General features: G+C 40.8%; 1 protein-coding gene across 5 annotated transcripts in view; it reads right to left on the bottom strand.

Annotated features, from left to right (window-relative positions):
* Positions 1-17,609, bottom strand: part of LOC133406187 (cAMP-specific 3',5'-cyclic phosphodiesterase 4C-like) — a 91,274-nt gene that overhangs the window by 32,686 nt on the left and 40,979 nt on the right. The window contains exons 1-2 of one of the 5 annotated variants that reach the window (XM_061683594.1): positions 14,170-14,252; positions 2,058-2,146 (exon numbers count right to left, since the gene is read on the bottom strand). The exons of 1 other annotated variant lie outside the window; for it this stretch is intronic. In XM_061683594.1, coding sequence (XP_061539578.1) covers positions 2,058-2,146; positions 14,170-14,178 — 98 coding nt within the window. In that variant the 5' untranslated portion in view covers positions 14,179-14,252. Of the gene's footprint in view, positions 1-2,057; positions 2,518-14,169; positions 14,433-17,609 lie in introns of those variants that run through there. 3 more of the 5 variants (XM_061683593.1, XM_061683595.1, XM_061683591.1) reach the window with 3 other exon arrangements.

The raw sequence follows: 17,609 nt of genomic DNA, 5'->3' as shown, positions 1-17,609 counted from the left end.
AGTACTGTACTGCATTTAAAAAATAAGTTTATATGGTGTTGCATAATTATCAGCTTCATTTTTGTTTGATTGTATTTATATAGCCTGTATTTCATGTTTAAAATGTAAATTTGTATTGTATTCAATTCAGTGATTCTTTCCGCGTACCACTAGTGGTGCTTGTACTACACTTTTTGAGGACTCTATTTTCGTAGACTGTGCATCTGCGGTGGTGCACAATTGCTAGCATATCCTGATATTCGTGCAAGCTCACTGTGCTTGTTTGTCAATTTGGCAGCCTGGTCTGTGACAAGCTGGGCGATCCGGCGCAGCGAGGGTGTGTCCCTGGAGAAGCGCCCTGCAGAGACATAATTTTGTGGCAGGCAGTAAATCTAAATTTACACCTGCTCAGACCATGTCTATCGTTTGGTGCACCGTAGACTACTATAATGATTAATATCAGCATTATTATATTTTTTAAATCATCCCACCGGCCAGCACATGAACGATCGGGGGTAAGGAGGGTCTCCAAGAGTCCACTTCACGGCACAGATATATCTCCCAAGCCAACTTTGCATCATCCGCCCATGGAGGTCTGCTTGCAGTTCCATATAAATATACTTTGTAAGCTTTAACCTCCCGGACTCGAGTAAATCAGTTTCTTCTTGGGAAGAATTTGGTTGTCTGCTCTTCGCGATGTCAAAGACTGTCAGTGCGCAACTCACGTACCGCATTTAAAGGGAATGAGAAGAGCCGCATTGATTGGCAGCAAATGAAGTTGGCTGTAAACACACTCACAGCGACGCAGCCCGCAACTGGCACAAATCTACTGGAATGTCGTTCGCCAGATTTATGTCGTTCGCCAGATTTATGTCGGTCACGAAAATACGGTTCAGAGAATCGCTGGTCTAAGTCATTCATATTTGCACTACTGTATTCAAGAAACACATGAACACTAAAGAAAGTACTACAAATTTCAAGTAGTAGTGCTTCTAAAGATGTGGCAAATTATTATTGTAAAACACAAAACAAGAGATTTTTAAGTTTGAGGACAATGTCATCAGACAGAGTACTCTAACTGTAGTTATTCACACATCCTGCATTTACAGTATATTATGATCCAAGATGCCGTTTGATCTTACAAGTTTCTGCCTCTGACGTTTGAAATGCTGCCAATTCTGTAAAATAATAATTTATCTGATTTAAAACTGTTTGAGCTGTTGGTTGTTGGGTCACTAAAATCTTATACAAAGATCAAGCATGTTCGTACTACGTGTTATTTAAAAAAATAATAATAATAATTAAGTTGGTTAATTCGGCTTCCCCCCATATTCCAAAAACATGGATGCTAGTTTAATTAAAGACTCAAATTGTGTGAATGTGAGTGTGAATTATTGTTTGTCTACAAGTGCACTGCTGCACGGTGTACCCACCCTTCGCCTAAAGCCATCTGAGATGGCTCCAGATCACCCGTGACCCTAAACAAGATGTATGAAATGGATGGCTGTCTATTAAACAGTATATGACTATAAAAATCAAAATAATAGAATTTCCCTAGCAAGCAAGAAAGAAATAGGAGGTTTTTAGGGGAATCAAATAATGAATTTAAATGAGCAATCAATCTAGCATCCTTGTGTACAGGTTAAAAGACTACCATGAAATGACGTAAATTTAGTATAATTCAAAACACGCAACTTATGGTTGTAAAATTAGTCTAGGTATTACACTGAATAATATTGTGTTGTGGATGTGAATTTTGTGTCAGACAACCCTTAATTGAACCTGTTGATACACAAACGCTATTATTGTACGATTATCACTTAAAGAAACAGGTCTAAGGTCTAATTATTTATTTAGATGAACACTAAGGCTTCAAAGCAAAAACACTGAGTAAGGGACTTTATCCCAGAGTGCGTTATTTATGATACAGGTTTCATTGTGTCGTGTTCACTGTTTTATAGGATATCGTAAATGAAAAAATGGGGTGGGGTATCCAACTTTGACAAATGAGCATTTTAAAAAAGGAAAATGTGAAGCAAAGAATTGCAGTTTGTGCATTGACTCCACATCTTGCCTACCGTCTTCGTTTCTGCACGATATCGATGGGTCTATTTACAGCACACGGTGAACCGCCGATATTCCCATTGCGCATTTTCAAGTACCGGTCCTGGAACGAGGGGGACAGATACACACAGTTAGTTGGCAAACTCATGTTTGTAGTTGGTGGTTGGGGTGTCTTTCCTTTCTTCTTGTTTTCCGCTAATCGTCCCCTTCCTCCTCTCCCGGACACTCCGGTACTCCTTGACTCTTGTGCGCACTTTCCTTTCCCCTCACGCCACACCGGGTTTCCTTTGACACACGGACATATGGAGGAAAGCCCTCCTCGGTGTGTTTCAGATGCATGCCTCCAGTCCAAAGCATGAAGAAAGCAAAGGTAGTGCTGGCTTTAAAGAGCTATTTCCTCAACTCACTGTTTCATGTGGTTCTGAAGAGCTGGGCAAGAACGTGAACGCAAGAGCTAGGCGGTTTGTTTCAAATCCAAAGTGAGCGGAACTCTCTGAGGATACACTCCTCCCTCTCTCTGCCCCTCTATGGCAAGTTCTACTTGTCTCCTCCTTCTACGCACATGGCCAGAGTGTGCCTTTAAAAAAACACATGAACTATGTGCATGTGTATGTACAGAATGTGTATGTGTGTGTGTGTGTGTGTGTGTGTGTGTGTGTGTGTGGGTGGGTGGGAGGGGAGGGGTCTGTGGTTGGGCAACCGAGTGCGGTTGTTGTCTGAGCAGTGAGTTGCAGTAAGAAAACACAGTATTGTATGTGCAGTGTTTGCAAAGGTTTAGTATATTACTGTAAACGAATATGCACATTTGCACTTATTTGCAACATTGAAAGATGTATAATATACACAGGCATATCGAATTACTGCCGTAATTAAGAAGTTGCAAATGCTTTGAGCAGCATGTGGTCTACTGGTGAGCACGTCTGAATTCCAGCTCTGGGTTTTCGGGTTTGAAACTCAGCTCCGGCCTTCCTGTGGTGTTAACATGTTCTCCCTGTGCTTGCTTGTGTTTTCTCGGGGTACTGCGGCTTCCTACCCCATCCCCAAAACATCCATGTTAGGTCAATTTAAGACTCTAAAGCATAAGTGTCAAACTCAAGGCCCGGGGGCCAGATGTGGCCCGCCACATCATTTTATGTGGCCCGCGAAAGCAAATCATGCTCGTCAACTTCTGTGATTTTTGCTAAAATCTGTACACAAATTCCAAATTGTCATAATAATAAACAATAATGTTGAGATATTGCTTTTTTCTGTTACCAAAGCCTTCTTCTACAGTAACTTAAACAAATTGTCTTCTGATTTCAAAACTAGTTATCCCTCAATTTGTTGTGTAATCAGAATCAGAATCATCTTTATTTGCCAAGTATGTCCAAAAAACACAAGGAATTTGTCTCCGGTAGTTGGAGCCGCTCAAGTACGACAACAGACAGTCAATTGACAGAGAACACTTTTGAGACATAAAGACATTGATAAAAAACAGTCACTGAGCAATAAAGGGTCAATAGTTATCTGGTAATGCCGGTAAATTTTTTAATTTATTTTTTGACAATTGTGCAAAATATGCAGAGTCCTCTAGCAGTTAGAGCTCTCGCAATAGTCCGGTGCAATGACCATTGTGCAAAGGGCGCCGAGACTTCAAGGAGTGTATGCAGTTTAAAGTGACGAGTAGCGTGAAAATCTGGGACAATGTTGATTGTGCAAATGTTGCAGCTACTCCTCAATCAGTGTGCAGATGGGGCAGATGCTACTCTGGCATGAGTGGCCAGTATTGGTCAACAACAGATATGCAAATAGTGCAGCGTGGCGAGACTGCTGCAGTGAGTGCACGAGTAATATATAATTGGCCCCACAGAAATGTGACAACGAACTCAAGTCAAAAAATTGCCAGCATGTTGTAATGGAATTGTAGGTTAGGTGTTTAAGAAGTTGCTCGCAAGAGGGAAGAAGCTGTTGGAATGTCTGCTAGTTCTAATTAGCATTGATCGATAGCGCCTACCTGAGGGAAGGAGCTGGAAGAGCTGGTGGTAATGGTAATAATATGATTTGGTGATTAAACATTTTTTGGTTTCACTGTTCTAATGGCCCTCTAATGGAAAGCATAACTACAATACGGCCTGAGACAAAAATGAGCTTGTCACCCCTGCTCTAAAGTATCCATAGGTGTGACTGTGAATGTGAGCGGTTGTTTGTCTGCATGTGCCCTGTTATTGGCTGGCCCAAAGTCAGCTGAGACAGGCTTCAGCTCAATTGTGACCCTGACGAGGACAAGCAGTTTAGAACATTGATGGATAAATGGAAATGCCTTGAGTAACAATCCCTGAGTACGTCTGTACATGCACAAAAAAAAGTAGCTGGACTGACTATAAGAGGGAGACAAGAGTACCCACTGCAACTTGACATTCTACTAATTAGTAGTTACTCACTCAGGAAAACAACTTTCTGCAGCACTGAAAAAAGTCAACTAACCAATATATATACAGGTACCTCTTAACTGATTATTGCCCTTAGTCCCCATTTAAATCTTAATTCTTAAATTTACAAGGACCTTTTGGACAATTGTATGCTTCCAAGCTTGTTCCATCATGACTGTTTATGGGGCGATTACGTAACATTTCCAAAAAAGCCCAGCGGCTTACTCACAACAAGTACCTTCAAAAAGACATTAGGCAAGGAAATCTGTTAGGAATAATTGTTGGCTTTAAAAGGTTTTGCATTGTCCGGCACGACACAACCTCAGTTGGATGTTTCTTCTTGATACATCTGCATTCTCATTGTGCGTCCACATAAGTAGAGACAGTTCTGCGTTGGGAACGTAGGTTTAGAACAGAGGTGACCAATACGTCCATCACAATGGACTGGTCGATCGCAAGGGTAGTGTTGGTAGATTGCATGCTGGAAAAAAGACAAAATAATTTTTAAAAAGGATGTGGTAAATATTAGTAGGCTAAAGATAATTGTAACAGATTTCAAAAGCCCCCCCCCCAACCGACCCCCACCCTGAGCCTGACTGCTTAGCCAGCAACGGCTGGAGGGCAGATTGAAGAATTTACGAAGCAGGGAAAAAGTAAACCACTAACAATGTTCACACATGGCAGAATGAGCACGCTCATTCTGGGTGTTAGGGGATGGGGCTGGGTTGCGCTGGGCGGTAGATGGGGGAGGTGGTTGGCTCTGGCGGTGGCTGGTTGGTCACCGTGTCCCTCTCTTAGGGGCTGGTCGAGGCGCATCGGTGGGGCTGGCGGACCGCACTGGGTCCTTGGGCATGGCTGGTGCCCTCTTGAATGGGTCCCACGGGATTGGCGGCCTGGCCCGCGCTTGCCCCCCGACACATCAACTCCAGATGACTAACATGCATGTGTGACGATGTTAACTTACTCCGACGATTTAGTTGCTTGATGTTGGGACACTCATTCTGAAACAGCCTGTATTATTACAACCCCAATACCAATGAAGTTGGGACGTTGTGTTAAACATAAATAAAAACAGAATACAATGATTTGCAAATCATGTTCAACCTATATTTAATTGAATACACTACAAAGACAAGATATTGTTAAACGTTGTTTTTTTTTTAGCAAATAATCATTAACTTAGAATTTTATGGCTGCAACACATTCCAAAAAAAGCTGGGACAGGGTCATCTTTACCACTGTGTTACATCAACTTTTCTTTCAACAACATTCAATAAACTTTTGGGAACTGAGGGCACCAATTGTTGAAGCTTTGTAGGTGGAATTCTTTCCCATTCTTGCTTGATGTACAGCTTCAGCTGTTCAACAGTCTCCGTTGTCGTATTTTACGCTTCATAATGTGCCACACATTTTCAATGGGAGACAGGTCTGGACTGCAGGCAGGACAGTCTAGTTACCCACACTCTTTCACTACGAAGCCAAGCTGTTGTAACACGTGCAGAATGTGGTTTGGCATTGTCTTGCTGAAATAAGCAGGGGCGTCCATGAAAAAGACGTTGCTTGGATGACAGCATATGTTTATCCAAAACCTGTATGTACCTTTCAGCATTAATGGTGCCTTCACAGATGTGTAAGTTCTAAGTTCTAAGTTAATGATTATTTGCTAAAAACAATAAAGTTTATAAGTTAGAACATGAAATATCTTGTCTTTGTAGTGTATTCAATTAAATATAGGTTGAACATGATTTGCAAATCATTGTATTCTGTTTTTATTTATGTTTAACACAAGGTCCCAACTTCATTGGAATTGGGGTTGTACGCCAACTCCCCCGACTGTCCTGTCTTTCTCTCTTCATAAACCTTATTGTGTCCACCTGCATTTACAATCAATATACCACAAAGGAAGTATTTTAAAGACTCTTGTTGCACAGAAAAATTGTTCCCGCATAAAAGACATACAGATCCACCATTTTGCATAACCACGCAGCTGAAAATGACAAAAAAGGATTTGTTTCATACTACATTATAGTCCTTAGATGAGGATAAGCGTTTCTATTTACTGTATTTAAATTAAAATACTGTAAAGATTTATTTCATTGTTATAGCATTGTTCAAGACTGTACCCTAATGATAATTTCTTGTTGTCCACTCTATAATCTATATCTACCTCATTTAGTGTGTTACAAGGAATGATCACCAGTGAGTTACTGCAAAGGGATGAATGGACTTGCTGGACCTGATATGTCATCAACTGACCGGGTAGCTGCTGTCGCCATCGCAGACAAATATTTGTCTTTTGAGAGATAGGGCAAGGGGCTAACGCAGACATGTTGGCAGGCACATCGTATAAAAAAAAAAATGGGTCAAGAGGGTAGGGACCCTCATACACCCAAAAACCTCAAACAACTGTTATAATGTTACTGGAAACCCTTATGACGGAAATGGAAGTTACTGAGGTTTGTTGAACTTTGGCGCCGAACAATTATGAAACATGTTACCATGATCAAATCTGCAGATAAATGTTTTTGGCTATTGGGTTTAAATTGTTTAATGTTGTCACATTCGGTTGGCTGATTCTTACTCCATCTTAGCAAATTTAGGAAGTACAAACTATGGGATATTTGGAGATTGCGTACTAAACCTGGACCAATTCTGATATACCGGAAATTGAAGATGAAAAACATTATGCCTATCTGGATATTCTCTCTCAATACTGAATGCAACAAAAGTGACCCATATGAAATAAGCCATCTGTCAAACATGACATGATCATGAGCTATCCCTTCCAGGGCTCGAGACTGCGACCAAATTGGTTGTACATGCAACCTTTTTTTCAGCTTGACACTGGCCTGCTAATTATTCATTTTAAATGACAAGTGTGAGCCTTCAACTCATCTAGACTACTGGTGAGCAAGCTAGCTAGCCCGAACCTACCTTGTAAAGTCAGGTAAGCCGGTAAACTCCTCCCGCCGCGAATCACTATCAATGCTGCTGCATTTGTCACGGGAATAAAACCAAAAGTCTTTTCCCCGAGTGATGTCATGCATGATCGTCTCAAAATTACAAAGGTCTGTGCATGTTTGTCTGTGTGTGTGTGTGTGGGGGGGGGGGATACCGCTAATTGCAAAGAATGCCTGCTTAATTTGTTTGTCATTTTCATTTCACTCATTATAACAAACGCAGTCATGTGCAAAGTGTTTTAATAACTTTGTTATGAAGCTAGCAAAGCTCACAAATCTATCTATCTATCTATGTAGTATGTCTAAACCCTGTTTATAGCATAGCCATATGAAGATACTGTATGTGCAAAGTTAAAAAGCCCAGACTCATTTTAAGAGAATTGTATAGGGGGAAAAAAACTATCATTAAAAAAAATGTGTTTTGTTAGTAAATAATTTGCAAAATAGTGTATATAATAGTTAAATTAACCTAACATTCCTATTTTTGGAATCCATGTGGAAACTGGAATACCTGTCGAAAACCCACGCAAGCACGGAGAATATGTAAACTCGACACAGGAAAGCTGGAGCCAAGATTCAAACCCTGAAACACAGTGCTGTGACACACATGTGCTAACCACTAGTTCGCCATGCTGCCTGCCAAAATCAAATTGCACTGTATATTATTTAGTTCATATCTCTCAGATAGATTACACAAGAAAGAACAGATTACTTCATCCTGCTTACAAACTTGCCCTTTTCTGTTAACCTTACCAAAGGCACCTCCTACTCCTCCCACTCGTGGCCACTTCCCTACTTGTCCGAAACGCTTATGAAACATGCTGGACCTCGAAACAGATGTTGGGATGGATGCTAGATGAGAATGAGGTGTTTGTGAGGCCACGATGTAACTGAATCCACCCACCAAATGGCTTCTGCAGCCCAGCTGGCTGATGGATCCTATGACAACATTAAGTCTGCTAATGAGAATAAGATGTGACGGGCAAGTATGATTTATGTGCAAGTGTGTGTTTTGGGAAGAAGAGTGTGTAGGTGTCAGTGTCTACTTCATAAAATAAAACTGTTATCAATATCGAAAAGGTTATTTTTATGTTTACCTACATATTTTATTGAAGTATAAAACTATGTCTATGAAGAAATCAGTACAGCACACCTTTCTGCCAACACAGACATCAGTAAAATAAGGCTTGATACCTTTTCATACTTACTAAACATAAGGCTCTCGGCTTCAAAAGTGTGACATTGTTTATAGAACATATTCTGTCCATGTTATACTACAGTATACTCAGTGTCTGGGTATGTATTCTTTTACATAGTATTTGCTAGTTCATGATGAAACACATACACAATCATAAAACATAACTGAATTTTTTATAATGATGAACTTTGAGTCAAGTAGAGTATTTTCCAATGTATGATACATATGCTCTCATACAAATCTGAGGTATGATGACAAAGCATCAGCCACCTGATTGGCTACCGAAACCACATCTTGCTGATTGATGCAAACGGTCTTGGCTTCAAGACATTAGAAATGTTATTGCAGAGAACAACAAGAAGCAGCGTGAATTGACGTCATGAACCTTATATTTTATATTTTTATACATGTATTTTTATTTAGATTTAAAATTTTGTTCCTTGCTACACTATATCCATCCATATATATCCATGCATTTTCTAAACTGCTTATCCTGTTCGGGGTCGTAGGTAGCTGGAGCCTATGCCAGCTAACTTCGAGCAAAAGGCAGACTACACCCTGGACTGGTCGCCAGTCACTCGAACGGCACATATAGAGATAGACAACCAATCACTCTCATAATTCACACTGTGACTGAGTTTGAATGGAACCCACGCTGCCTGTACCAAAGTCTGGCAAATGCACCACCATCAGTAAATTACACTATTTGTCTATTATAGAAAGTTTTTATTCTAATAAAAATTGAATTAAAAACATACATACAGAACTATGCTCAACAAGGTGGCTTAAGGTGGACCGTATGAGACCAACTAAAATAGTGCTTTGTTTGCCACCTTGTGGAGGAATTGAGTTACTCTATGTCGTTCCTGCAGCAGCCTGCAAGATACAATACAGTAGGCTACTTTAAACTGTACTGTACTGCATGCACTATACTGTACTGTACACCATCCAGCCACCCAATGACCATTTGCATAATATAATGACACCCAACATAAGAGAGCGGTATCGAAAATTCCACCTTTACAAAGATAATAAATATGTTTTGATTGACCGTCATAGAGATATCAAGTACCATATGTATATTATTTTGGTTGTATTTGAAAGTGATATAGAACTGTACAGCAAAATTACTGCTGTGCCTTAAATGTTAATATCTCAATTTGTCACAAGAAACAGTCAAATATATTACAAACAGTTCTCATTGAGATGCAGTAAATACAGTTCTACAACACTGCAAAACTACAACCATAATAGAAAATATAGTTTGTTAAATTAATACCGATTTGACAGTGTCAATAAAAAATGAGCCTTATTATCTTAGAAGCAGAATATTTTACGCAGCTCACTGGATATCACTATATTATACCAGTGCCAGTGGTCATAAAATTGTGGCACTTTGGCAAGAAAAGCAATGGCACATGCTTTAGCAAGACAATAAAAGCTAATGAAATAAAATGTGGATCATCTTCAAAAGTGAACAAATTATGATAAATGTACAGGTATATTCATGTACACTGTGCTCTCCAAATGTGCACAGAAAACTTCAAAGAAGACAAGGTCATCCACTTTGTGGGAAAAAAAGTCTCTTAAACCTTAGAGGATTATGCATCATACTTTAGTATTCATTCCAATCCAATATTTCTTATGAGTCAACATCAACCTTCAGTGTGAATGCAGCCATGAACTGTTTGCGTCAGAAAGATGTGGGTCCAACAGTCAATCAGGCAGGCAGCAGATGCTTTATTTCCTCATTCAGGACTGAGGATGCACCTATGATCATGTACAGCACCGCCCTTAAAACAAACAACCTGCAGTTCAAGTGTGGTCTGTATACTTTGTTAGATTGTGGTTTCAATGTTTGTCTACTTGTACAAATATACTGTGTAAACCTCAGCATGCTGGTAGGAATGAACTGCCTTCCCAGCAGATGTCGCTCTAAGCCAAAAAAATGGTGAGTGAAACCTAGACATTCTACCAATACGAAAAACTGAAGTGGTTTGGATAACAGGATGCTAAACACATTGCATCCCACACTACACTTTTAATTGAGCAATACTTAATAAAGCCTGTATCTTATTTCACAGATTACCAGCACTCATTAAACACACACACGCACGCGCGCACACACACACACAAAAATTTGGTAACATGACGATATCTGTCTGGCACAATCAATATGGATTTGAGAATGATGACAGCTAGACATGGTGAGTGCTCAAGTGTGTGTATACACGAGAAACAAGAAACACATGTTACATTCACGTGTCAGTCAGGCCGGCGGGGTTGAGCATCGACAGTATTCCAAGCACGGAGGGTTTATTTTGGGGCCCTGTTATATTATTGTTTCCCCCTTTATCACTCTTGCTCCGGGTGGTACTGGCTACAGCTGCTGGTTTAGGGTCTCTTACTGGGAGTGCACTGGACAATACTCTATGTTGGAACCTGGATAGGGTTCACTTACACAAGATTACAAGCCAGTTTAAGTTTAGATTGTTTGGGCTTCACAGCCTTGTTACGTAAATTTTTCCAAAACCTGAAATGAGACTTATCAGTGAAGTGCTTGCTAAACCACTTATCCTCACTAGTGTCTTGGCTGACGGGTGGGAGGCGGGCTACACCATGCACTGGTCAACAGCCAATGGTAAGCGTGGCGTGTTTGTGGTCAGGGTGGATCTGTGCAGCAGCTGACCTAGCAATCGAGCAGAAAACTCAATAATCTCAGCCAAACCTGACTGGGAATAGAAACGAGCATGAACTCGCAATAGAAACTGGAACAGATGTAAACTATTGAGACACACAGAATGTAGCATGTGCTTGTGTTTCAGCAGCATACATGTCCCTCCTATTTATGGCATGAGCAATAAAGGACAGCCACCATTCATACGCTCTGGACATCTAATACAATCTGACAGACTGACTGAAGACATTGTTAAAATTTTAAACATTGTTAAAATCTTAAACATTGTTAAAATCTTAAACAAAACACTTCTCAAATCGATCTATCTATCTATCTATCTATCTATCTATCTATAGTTATGTCTAGAACTATTTGTCAAAATCTATCTATCTTAAAATAAATCCATCCATCCATCCATTTTCTGAGCCGCTTCTCCTCACTAGGGTCGCAGGCGTGCTGGAGCCTATCCCAGCTGTCATCGGGCAGGAGGCGGGGTACACCCTGAACAGGGCACATAGAAACAAACAACCATTCGCACTCACAGTCACGCCTACGGGCAATTTAGAGTCTCCAATTAATGCATATTTTTGGGATGTGGGAGGAAACCGGAGTGCCCGGAGAAAACCCACGCAGGCACGGGGAGAACATGCAAACTCCACACAGGGGGGGCCAGGGACTGAACACGGGTCCTCAGAACTGTGAGGCTGACGCTCTAACCAGTCAGCCACCGTGCCGCCTAAAATAAATCCATCCATCCATTTTCTGAGCCACTTCTCCTCACTAGGGTAGCGGGCGTGCTGGAGCCTATCCCAGCTATCATCGGGCAGGAGGCGGGGTACACCCTTAACCGGTTGCCAGCAAATCGCAGGGCACATATTTGTTGTATACTTGTTGATTATTGTGTTACAATAACACTTTTCCTCATTGATTTGAAATACCTGCTTTTAATGACGTAATGGTCGGCCAATCAGAACCCGTGTCGTGTATGACGTAGGGCTAGGCTGACTCGCCTACCCTAGAGCGAGACGCTATTAACCGAACGTGGATGCTGCCGAATAAATGTGCGTTTCGGGCTAAAGCGCAAGTGTGAATGTGTTTACTCCTGGACTCAAGACAGAGTTTCAACACCGCTGCGTTACAATCTGAAATGTATACGGTTCGCTGCAGGCAGGATGGCTGGATAGTCACATTTAAGCTCCCCTGCGCTGGTGTACCTAATGAGGTGACCAAAGGGAATGAAGGAATTTAATTGTCGTAGTGAAACACGTGTCATAGATATGCACTACAGACTACACACACTCAGAGTCAGATATTTCATGACTTTTCTGAATATAGATACATCTCAATAAATTAGAATATAGTTGAAAACAGTTGAAAGGTTTTTCTTCAGTACTCATAGAGTGATTAAACACTCTATGAGTACTCTTAGGAGGGCAGCCTAATTTCTACATTTGAAATCACTTTATTTTTTGAATTAATTCATTATTTCGTTGACCATTATATTGTAGTTTTTCAATATCCATCCATCCATCCATTTTCTGAGCCGCTTCTCCTCACTAGGGTCGCGGGCGTGCTGGAGCCTATCCCAGCTATCATCGGGCTGGAGGCGGGGTACACCCTGAACTGGTTGCTAGGCAATCGCAGAGTTTCTCAATATAAGGATTTGTTTTTATTTGCTACGTATTATCCCTATTTTAAATATGAAATACTTCACTCTGAGTGTGTGCAGTGTGCAGTGCATCTCTATAATTTCCCTTTTTGAATTGAACTACCTAATAAAAGATTTACACTATTCATGTGTGAGCATAATCGACGTGTGCGTGAGCATGATTGACATGAACCTGTGAATGCCAGTGACGTGTCCGAGAATCTGATTGACGTGCTCACGCGAACACATTTGAGGAGTGTTTATGAGAGTGTTTGAGTAATCTTTATGAGAGCAAGACTCGTGTGTATGATAATATTTGAGTAGTGTTTATGAGCGTGTTTGAGTAGTCTTTATGAGCGCAAGACTCATGCGTAGAGAGGGTTTGAGTAGTATTTATGAGAGTGTTTGAGTAGTCTTCATGAGCGCAAGACTCGTGCGTATGAGAGGGTTTGAGTTGTGTTATGAGAGCCTTTCAGTCGTTTGTGTTTGTGTGAAAGCGTTTTAATAGTAAGTATCAGAGGTAATCCCTAACGGCCCCTCTACAAATCTTACAGTTGCAATATAAACTGTACTTTGTATTCTTCTGTGCTTAAAATGCTTGAGTACAAATACTTCCACATGGTGGAACAGTTATTGCAGTGTAATTAGTTCAGGCAGTAACATTTATATTTCATGGCACCACATATGTGAAAAGACTGTGCAACATCTGCAAAACAATGATAACACAACATAAAACATCTCAAGAACTACTGCAACTCACCTGCCGTATTCAACGATACTAATACATTTGGACATTATTTTCAACCCGTAACTAACAATGCATTAAGCTGAGAGCATTACGCAAGTCCCTGAGGCAAACATTTGCCACACCTGACAATTAGAATACTTCAGTTTGAGGACACACTACTTTAACCTTCCTTCTTTAGGAATGCGAGCTATGTTCATGTGTTCTTTTTTTTCTTTTCAATTTCCCGTATGGAAATTTCACCAAGGGACAATAAATGATTGTTAAAGGTAACAAATCTGACTAGCGTTACAAAAGGTGAAGAAATGCGGATTCCACATGCCGCTGTTTCATGAATGACAATGACCCCATCCACTGGACACAAGATGCACGATTGACAGTCATGTTAAAATAACTCCAAAAACATTGTCGCCTTTGTCTTTTGCAATCAATCAGAGAATCAGCTTACTAACCAAAGTAACAAGTAATACCAACAAAACAAAAAACCTACCCCAAGCATGAGTGCCGTCGACCATGTCCAAAACCTGCTGGGACCCCTTTCCTCGCCAATCTAGAGTCTTTGTTCATTGTCCCACGCAACCCTTAACTCACACTCTAGGCTGCAATGACAGCAAGCTGTACATCTGAACCAAGCCTCTCATGGGAATTCTTGAAGTGTTATTTTCATTGATGGACCAGCGGATGGGTGTGGACTGAGTCCATTAGTTGGTTGTTTCACCAATCCAAACAGGTGAGAGAGGGGGAAAAAAAGGTAATACAAGCAGATGCAAGATCTGATTAATCCTCGGGTCCTCAGGATGCAGGAAAAAAAAACGCAGAGGAATGTTTAACAGATGATCCAGTGAAACAAGCCAAGACAAGACAGACTGGAGTGTGAATGTCAATTTGTATTTCCAAAAGGAAGTAACACAGTATTTACTAGCAGTGAATAATTTTTCTCACCTTCACTCAATGCTCGTGAGTTCATATTTAGCAGCCATGGCCATAGCAGGTACAGTATGGTAAATAGATAAATCCATCCATCCATTTTCTGAGCCGCTTCTCCTCACTAGGGTCGCGGGCGTGCTGGAGCCTATCCCAGCTGTCATCGGGCAGGAGGCGGGGTACACCCTGAACTGGTTGCCAGCCAATCGCAGGGCACATACAAACAAACAACCATTCGCACTCACATTCACACCTACGGGCAATTTAGAGTCTCCAATTAATGCATGTTTTTGGGATGTGGGAGGAAACCGGAGTGCCCGAAGAAAACCCACACAAGTACGGCGAGAACATGCAAACTCCACACAGGCGGGAGCGGGGATGGAACCCGGGTCCTCAGAACTGTGAGGCTGACGCTCTAAACAGTCACCCACTATGCCACCGTAAATAAATAAATAAATGTATTTGTCATGCAATTTCTCTGTAAGTCTCTTGTGAAAGAGGAAGGTCTCAGTTGTTGCTCTTGCAGGGTAATGTCCATAAGGGTTAAGCTCTTCGTCCAGCAATGTGCTTGGACAGTCCCCTCAGCAAGAGGAGACTGCCCACTAAGTCATCAGGAGCTGTCAATGTATTTACAGGGTATCCAATGCCACGGCAGACACGCCAACCCTCAACACCAAAAAGCAACTAATTACATGTAATGAGATTATGTCATTTAATTACAAAATGTATGTAATTGTAATCCATTACTGGGAGAAAATGTTTTATAAAATTAATTTTGAAAAATAGCTGCAAAAGCTGATTTTTTTTCATATCACTTCCTCTTTCTAAACATGACGCTTGTGATTGGCTCTCTATGGTCATGTGCCATTCTGCTGTAGCTTCAAACAAGACTTTACACCGATCTGATCAGTTTGATCGGTATTGTCCAATAATTAGCATTTGAGGCTGATCGGCTGATGTCATAATTCGCCAATCCAATCAATTACATCATTGATCGGCTCCGCAAAAGACAATTACACCGCGTCGCCATTGAGTAAAGTATATTTGAATCCAAAAGCTAGTTTATTTTTAGCCTTGTCGCGTGTCTTTTGACATAGTACCGTAAATATCTTACAACCAATGAGGTTATTTAAGAAAAAAACATGTCGGCGCTGTGGGACAGACAACATGTAATGCCTGGATCAAACTACAAGACAAATTTGGTCTTTCACGATTGCACTGTCAGACTACTGCAATAAAATCTTGTATTCCGATACCACCGCATCCCATCTTTACGATCACTGGGCTTTATCTTGTCAACTCAAACGCGACTGGATACACTTGTTACTATGGCGACAACAACAAGAATGGATAGCGCCGTGTGTATTATAAGAACAAAATGGGGGAAAACGTGCTGGTGGTCACCGGTGCTCGGGAGAGGACTTTAATTGAAGGATTGCTTGAGGTATGTTCATGTACTTTTAATACAATACGGCTCGCAAGCAGGCAACAAAACGTTATGTAGCCTAGCAAGCTAGCGCTAGCACTAACGTAAACATCCCAGGGTTCTGTCAAATCATGTTCTAAAGTTTTGGTGTGTGTGAAGTAATTTAATTACAATAAAGTAATTTAATTACAGTAAGTTAGCACCCATTATTTTTGTCATGTTGTAATGTTGGTTTGACCTGACTGATTAGAATACATGACCTGAATAGAGAACACTTTTGAAGTCAGTATGCAGTACACACGTTTTTACAGTAAATGAAGTCATTTAAACCAACACATTGCTCCATCTTGTGATCGGATCAGTGATCGGTTATTGTTTTTTTTAAACTCGGTGATCGGCCCCAAAAATCCTGATCGTGTAAAGCCCATATCAAACATGAGATATTTTTCCAAATATGACCGCAAAACATCACCTTGTGGTGCAATCTATTAGTTTGTCTGAGATTTTGAAAAGGTTAGACTCATGGTTACACTTTTTAACCCATAAAAGAACATTTAATTTTGAACACTTGCTCTTTATAATCGTCCATCCATCCATCCATTTTCTGTACCACTTATCCTCAGTAGGGCCGCAGGGGTGCTGGAGCCTATCCCAGCTATCTTTGGGTAAGAGGCGGGGTACACCGTGAACTGGTCGTCAGCCAATCGCAGGGCACATATAAACAAACAACCATTCGCACTCACATTCACACCTCAGGGCAATTTAGAATCTTCAATCAACCTATCATGCATGTTTTTTGGGACGTGGGAGGAAACCGGAGTACCCGGAGAAAATCCAAACAGGCACGGGGAGAACATGCAAACTCCACACAGACGAGGCCGGATTTGAACCACCGTCCCCAGAACTGTGAGGCAGATTTGCTAAACAGTCTTCCACCGTGCCGCCATTATCGTTAACACTTTTATGGAAAATTCACTCATCTGGTTCATCATGCGAAGCAATATTGTCTAAACTGTGCACATTTGTCATTTTGTCAAAAATAGTATTGTATGGTGTTTTCCACGTGTTTTACACATATAATGCATTTCATAATGTTTTGTGTAAAGAACAAATGTGTGGTTAATTCTAAACAATGATCTATGGTTTTAATCCCCTTTTTTAGAGGAAACAACCAATCGTTTGAAATTAAGAAATGTAATCAAAATGTAATCAAATGTAATTAGTTACATTACTTTGAGAAATTAATTGTAATGGTTACACTACTATTATATTTTCAACAGGGTAGCTTATAATTGCAACCAACTACATTTCCAAAGTCATCTTCCCAATACTGCTAAAAAGTTGGTATCAAGTTACAGGGGATTATCTTTTAAGATGCACTTTGCTATGACTAAAACACTGACCTAGAGACTATATGAGTATGGCGAACATTTGAAGACTTAAAACAAGGCAGCCTTTTGATAGTAAAACAGCAACATTTGGGTTGTGGCACAGGGAGATCTGACTCAACTGCATGTCCGGAGGGTGTTTTTATGTCTGGTAGCGAGTCGCGTAGGGCTGGCTCAGCCCAGTTCTTGTTG

This window comes from Phycodurus eques, chromosome 8 (genome assembly GCF_024500275.1).
Source record: "Phycodurus eques isolate BA_2022a chromosome 8, UOR_Pequ_1.1, whole genome shotgun sequence".
Lineage (NCBI taxonomy): Eukaryota > Metazoa > Chordata > Actinopteri > Syngnathiformes > Syngnathidae > Phycodurus > Phycodurus eques.
Note: the sequence above shows the minus strand (reverse complement) of the source record. Positions and strands in the feature narration are given on the sequence as shown.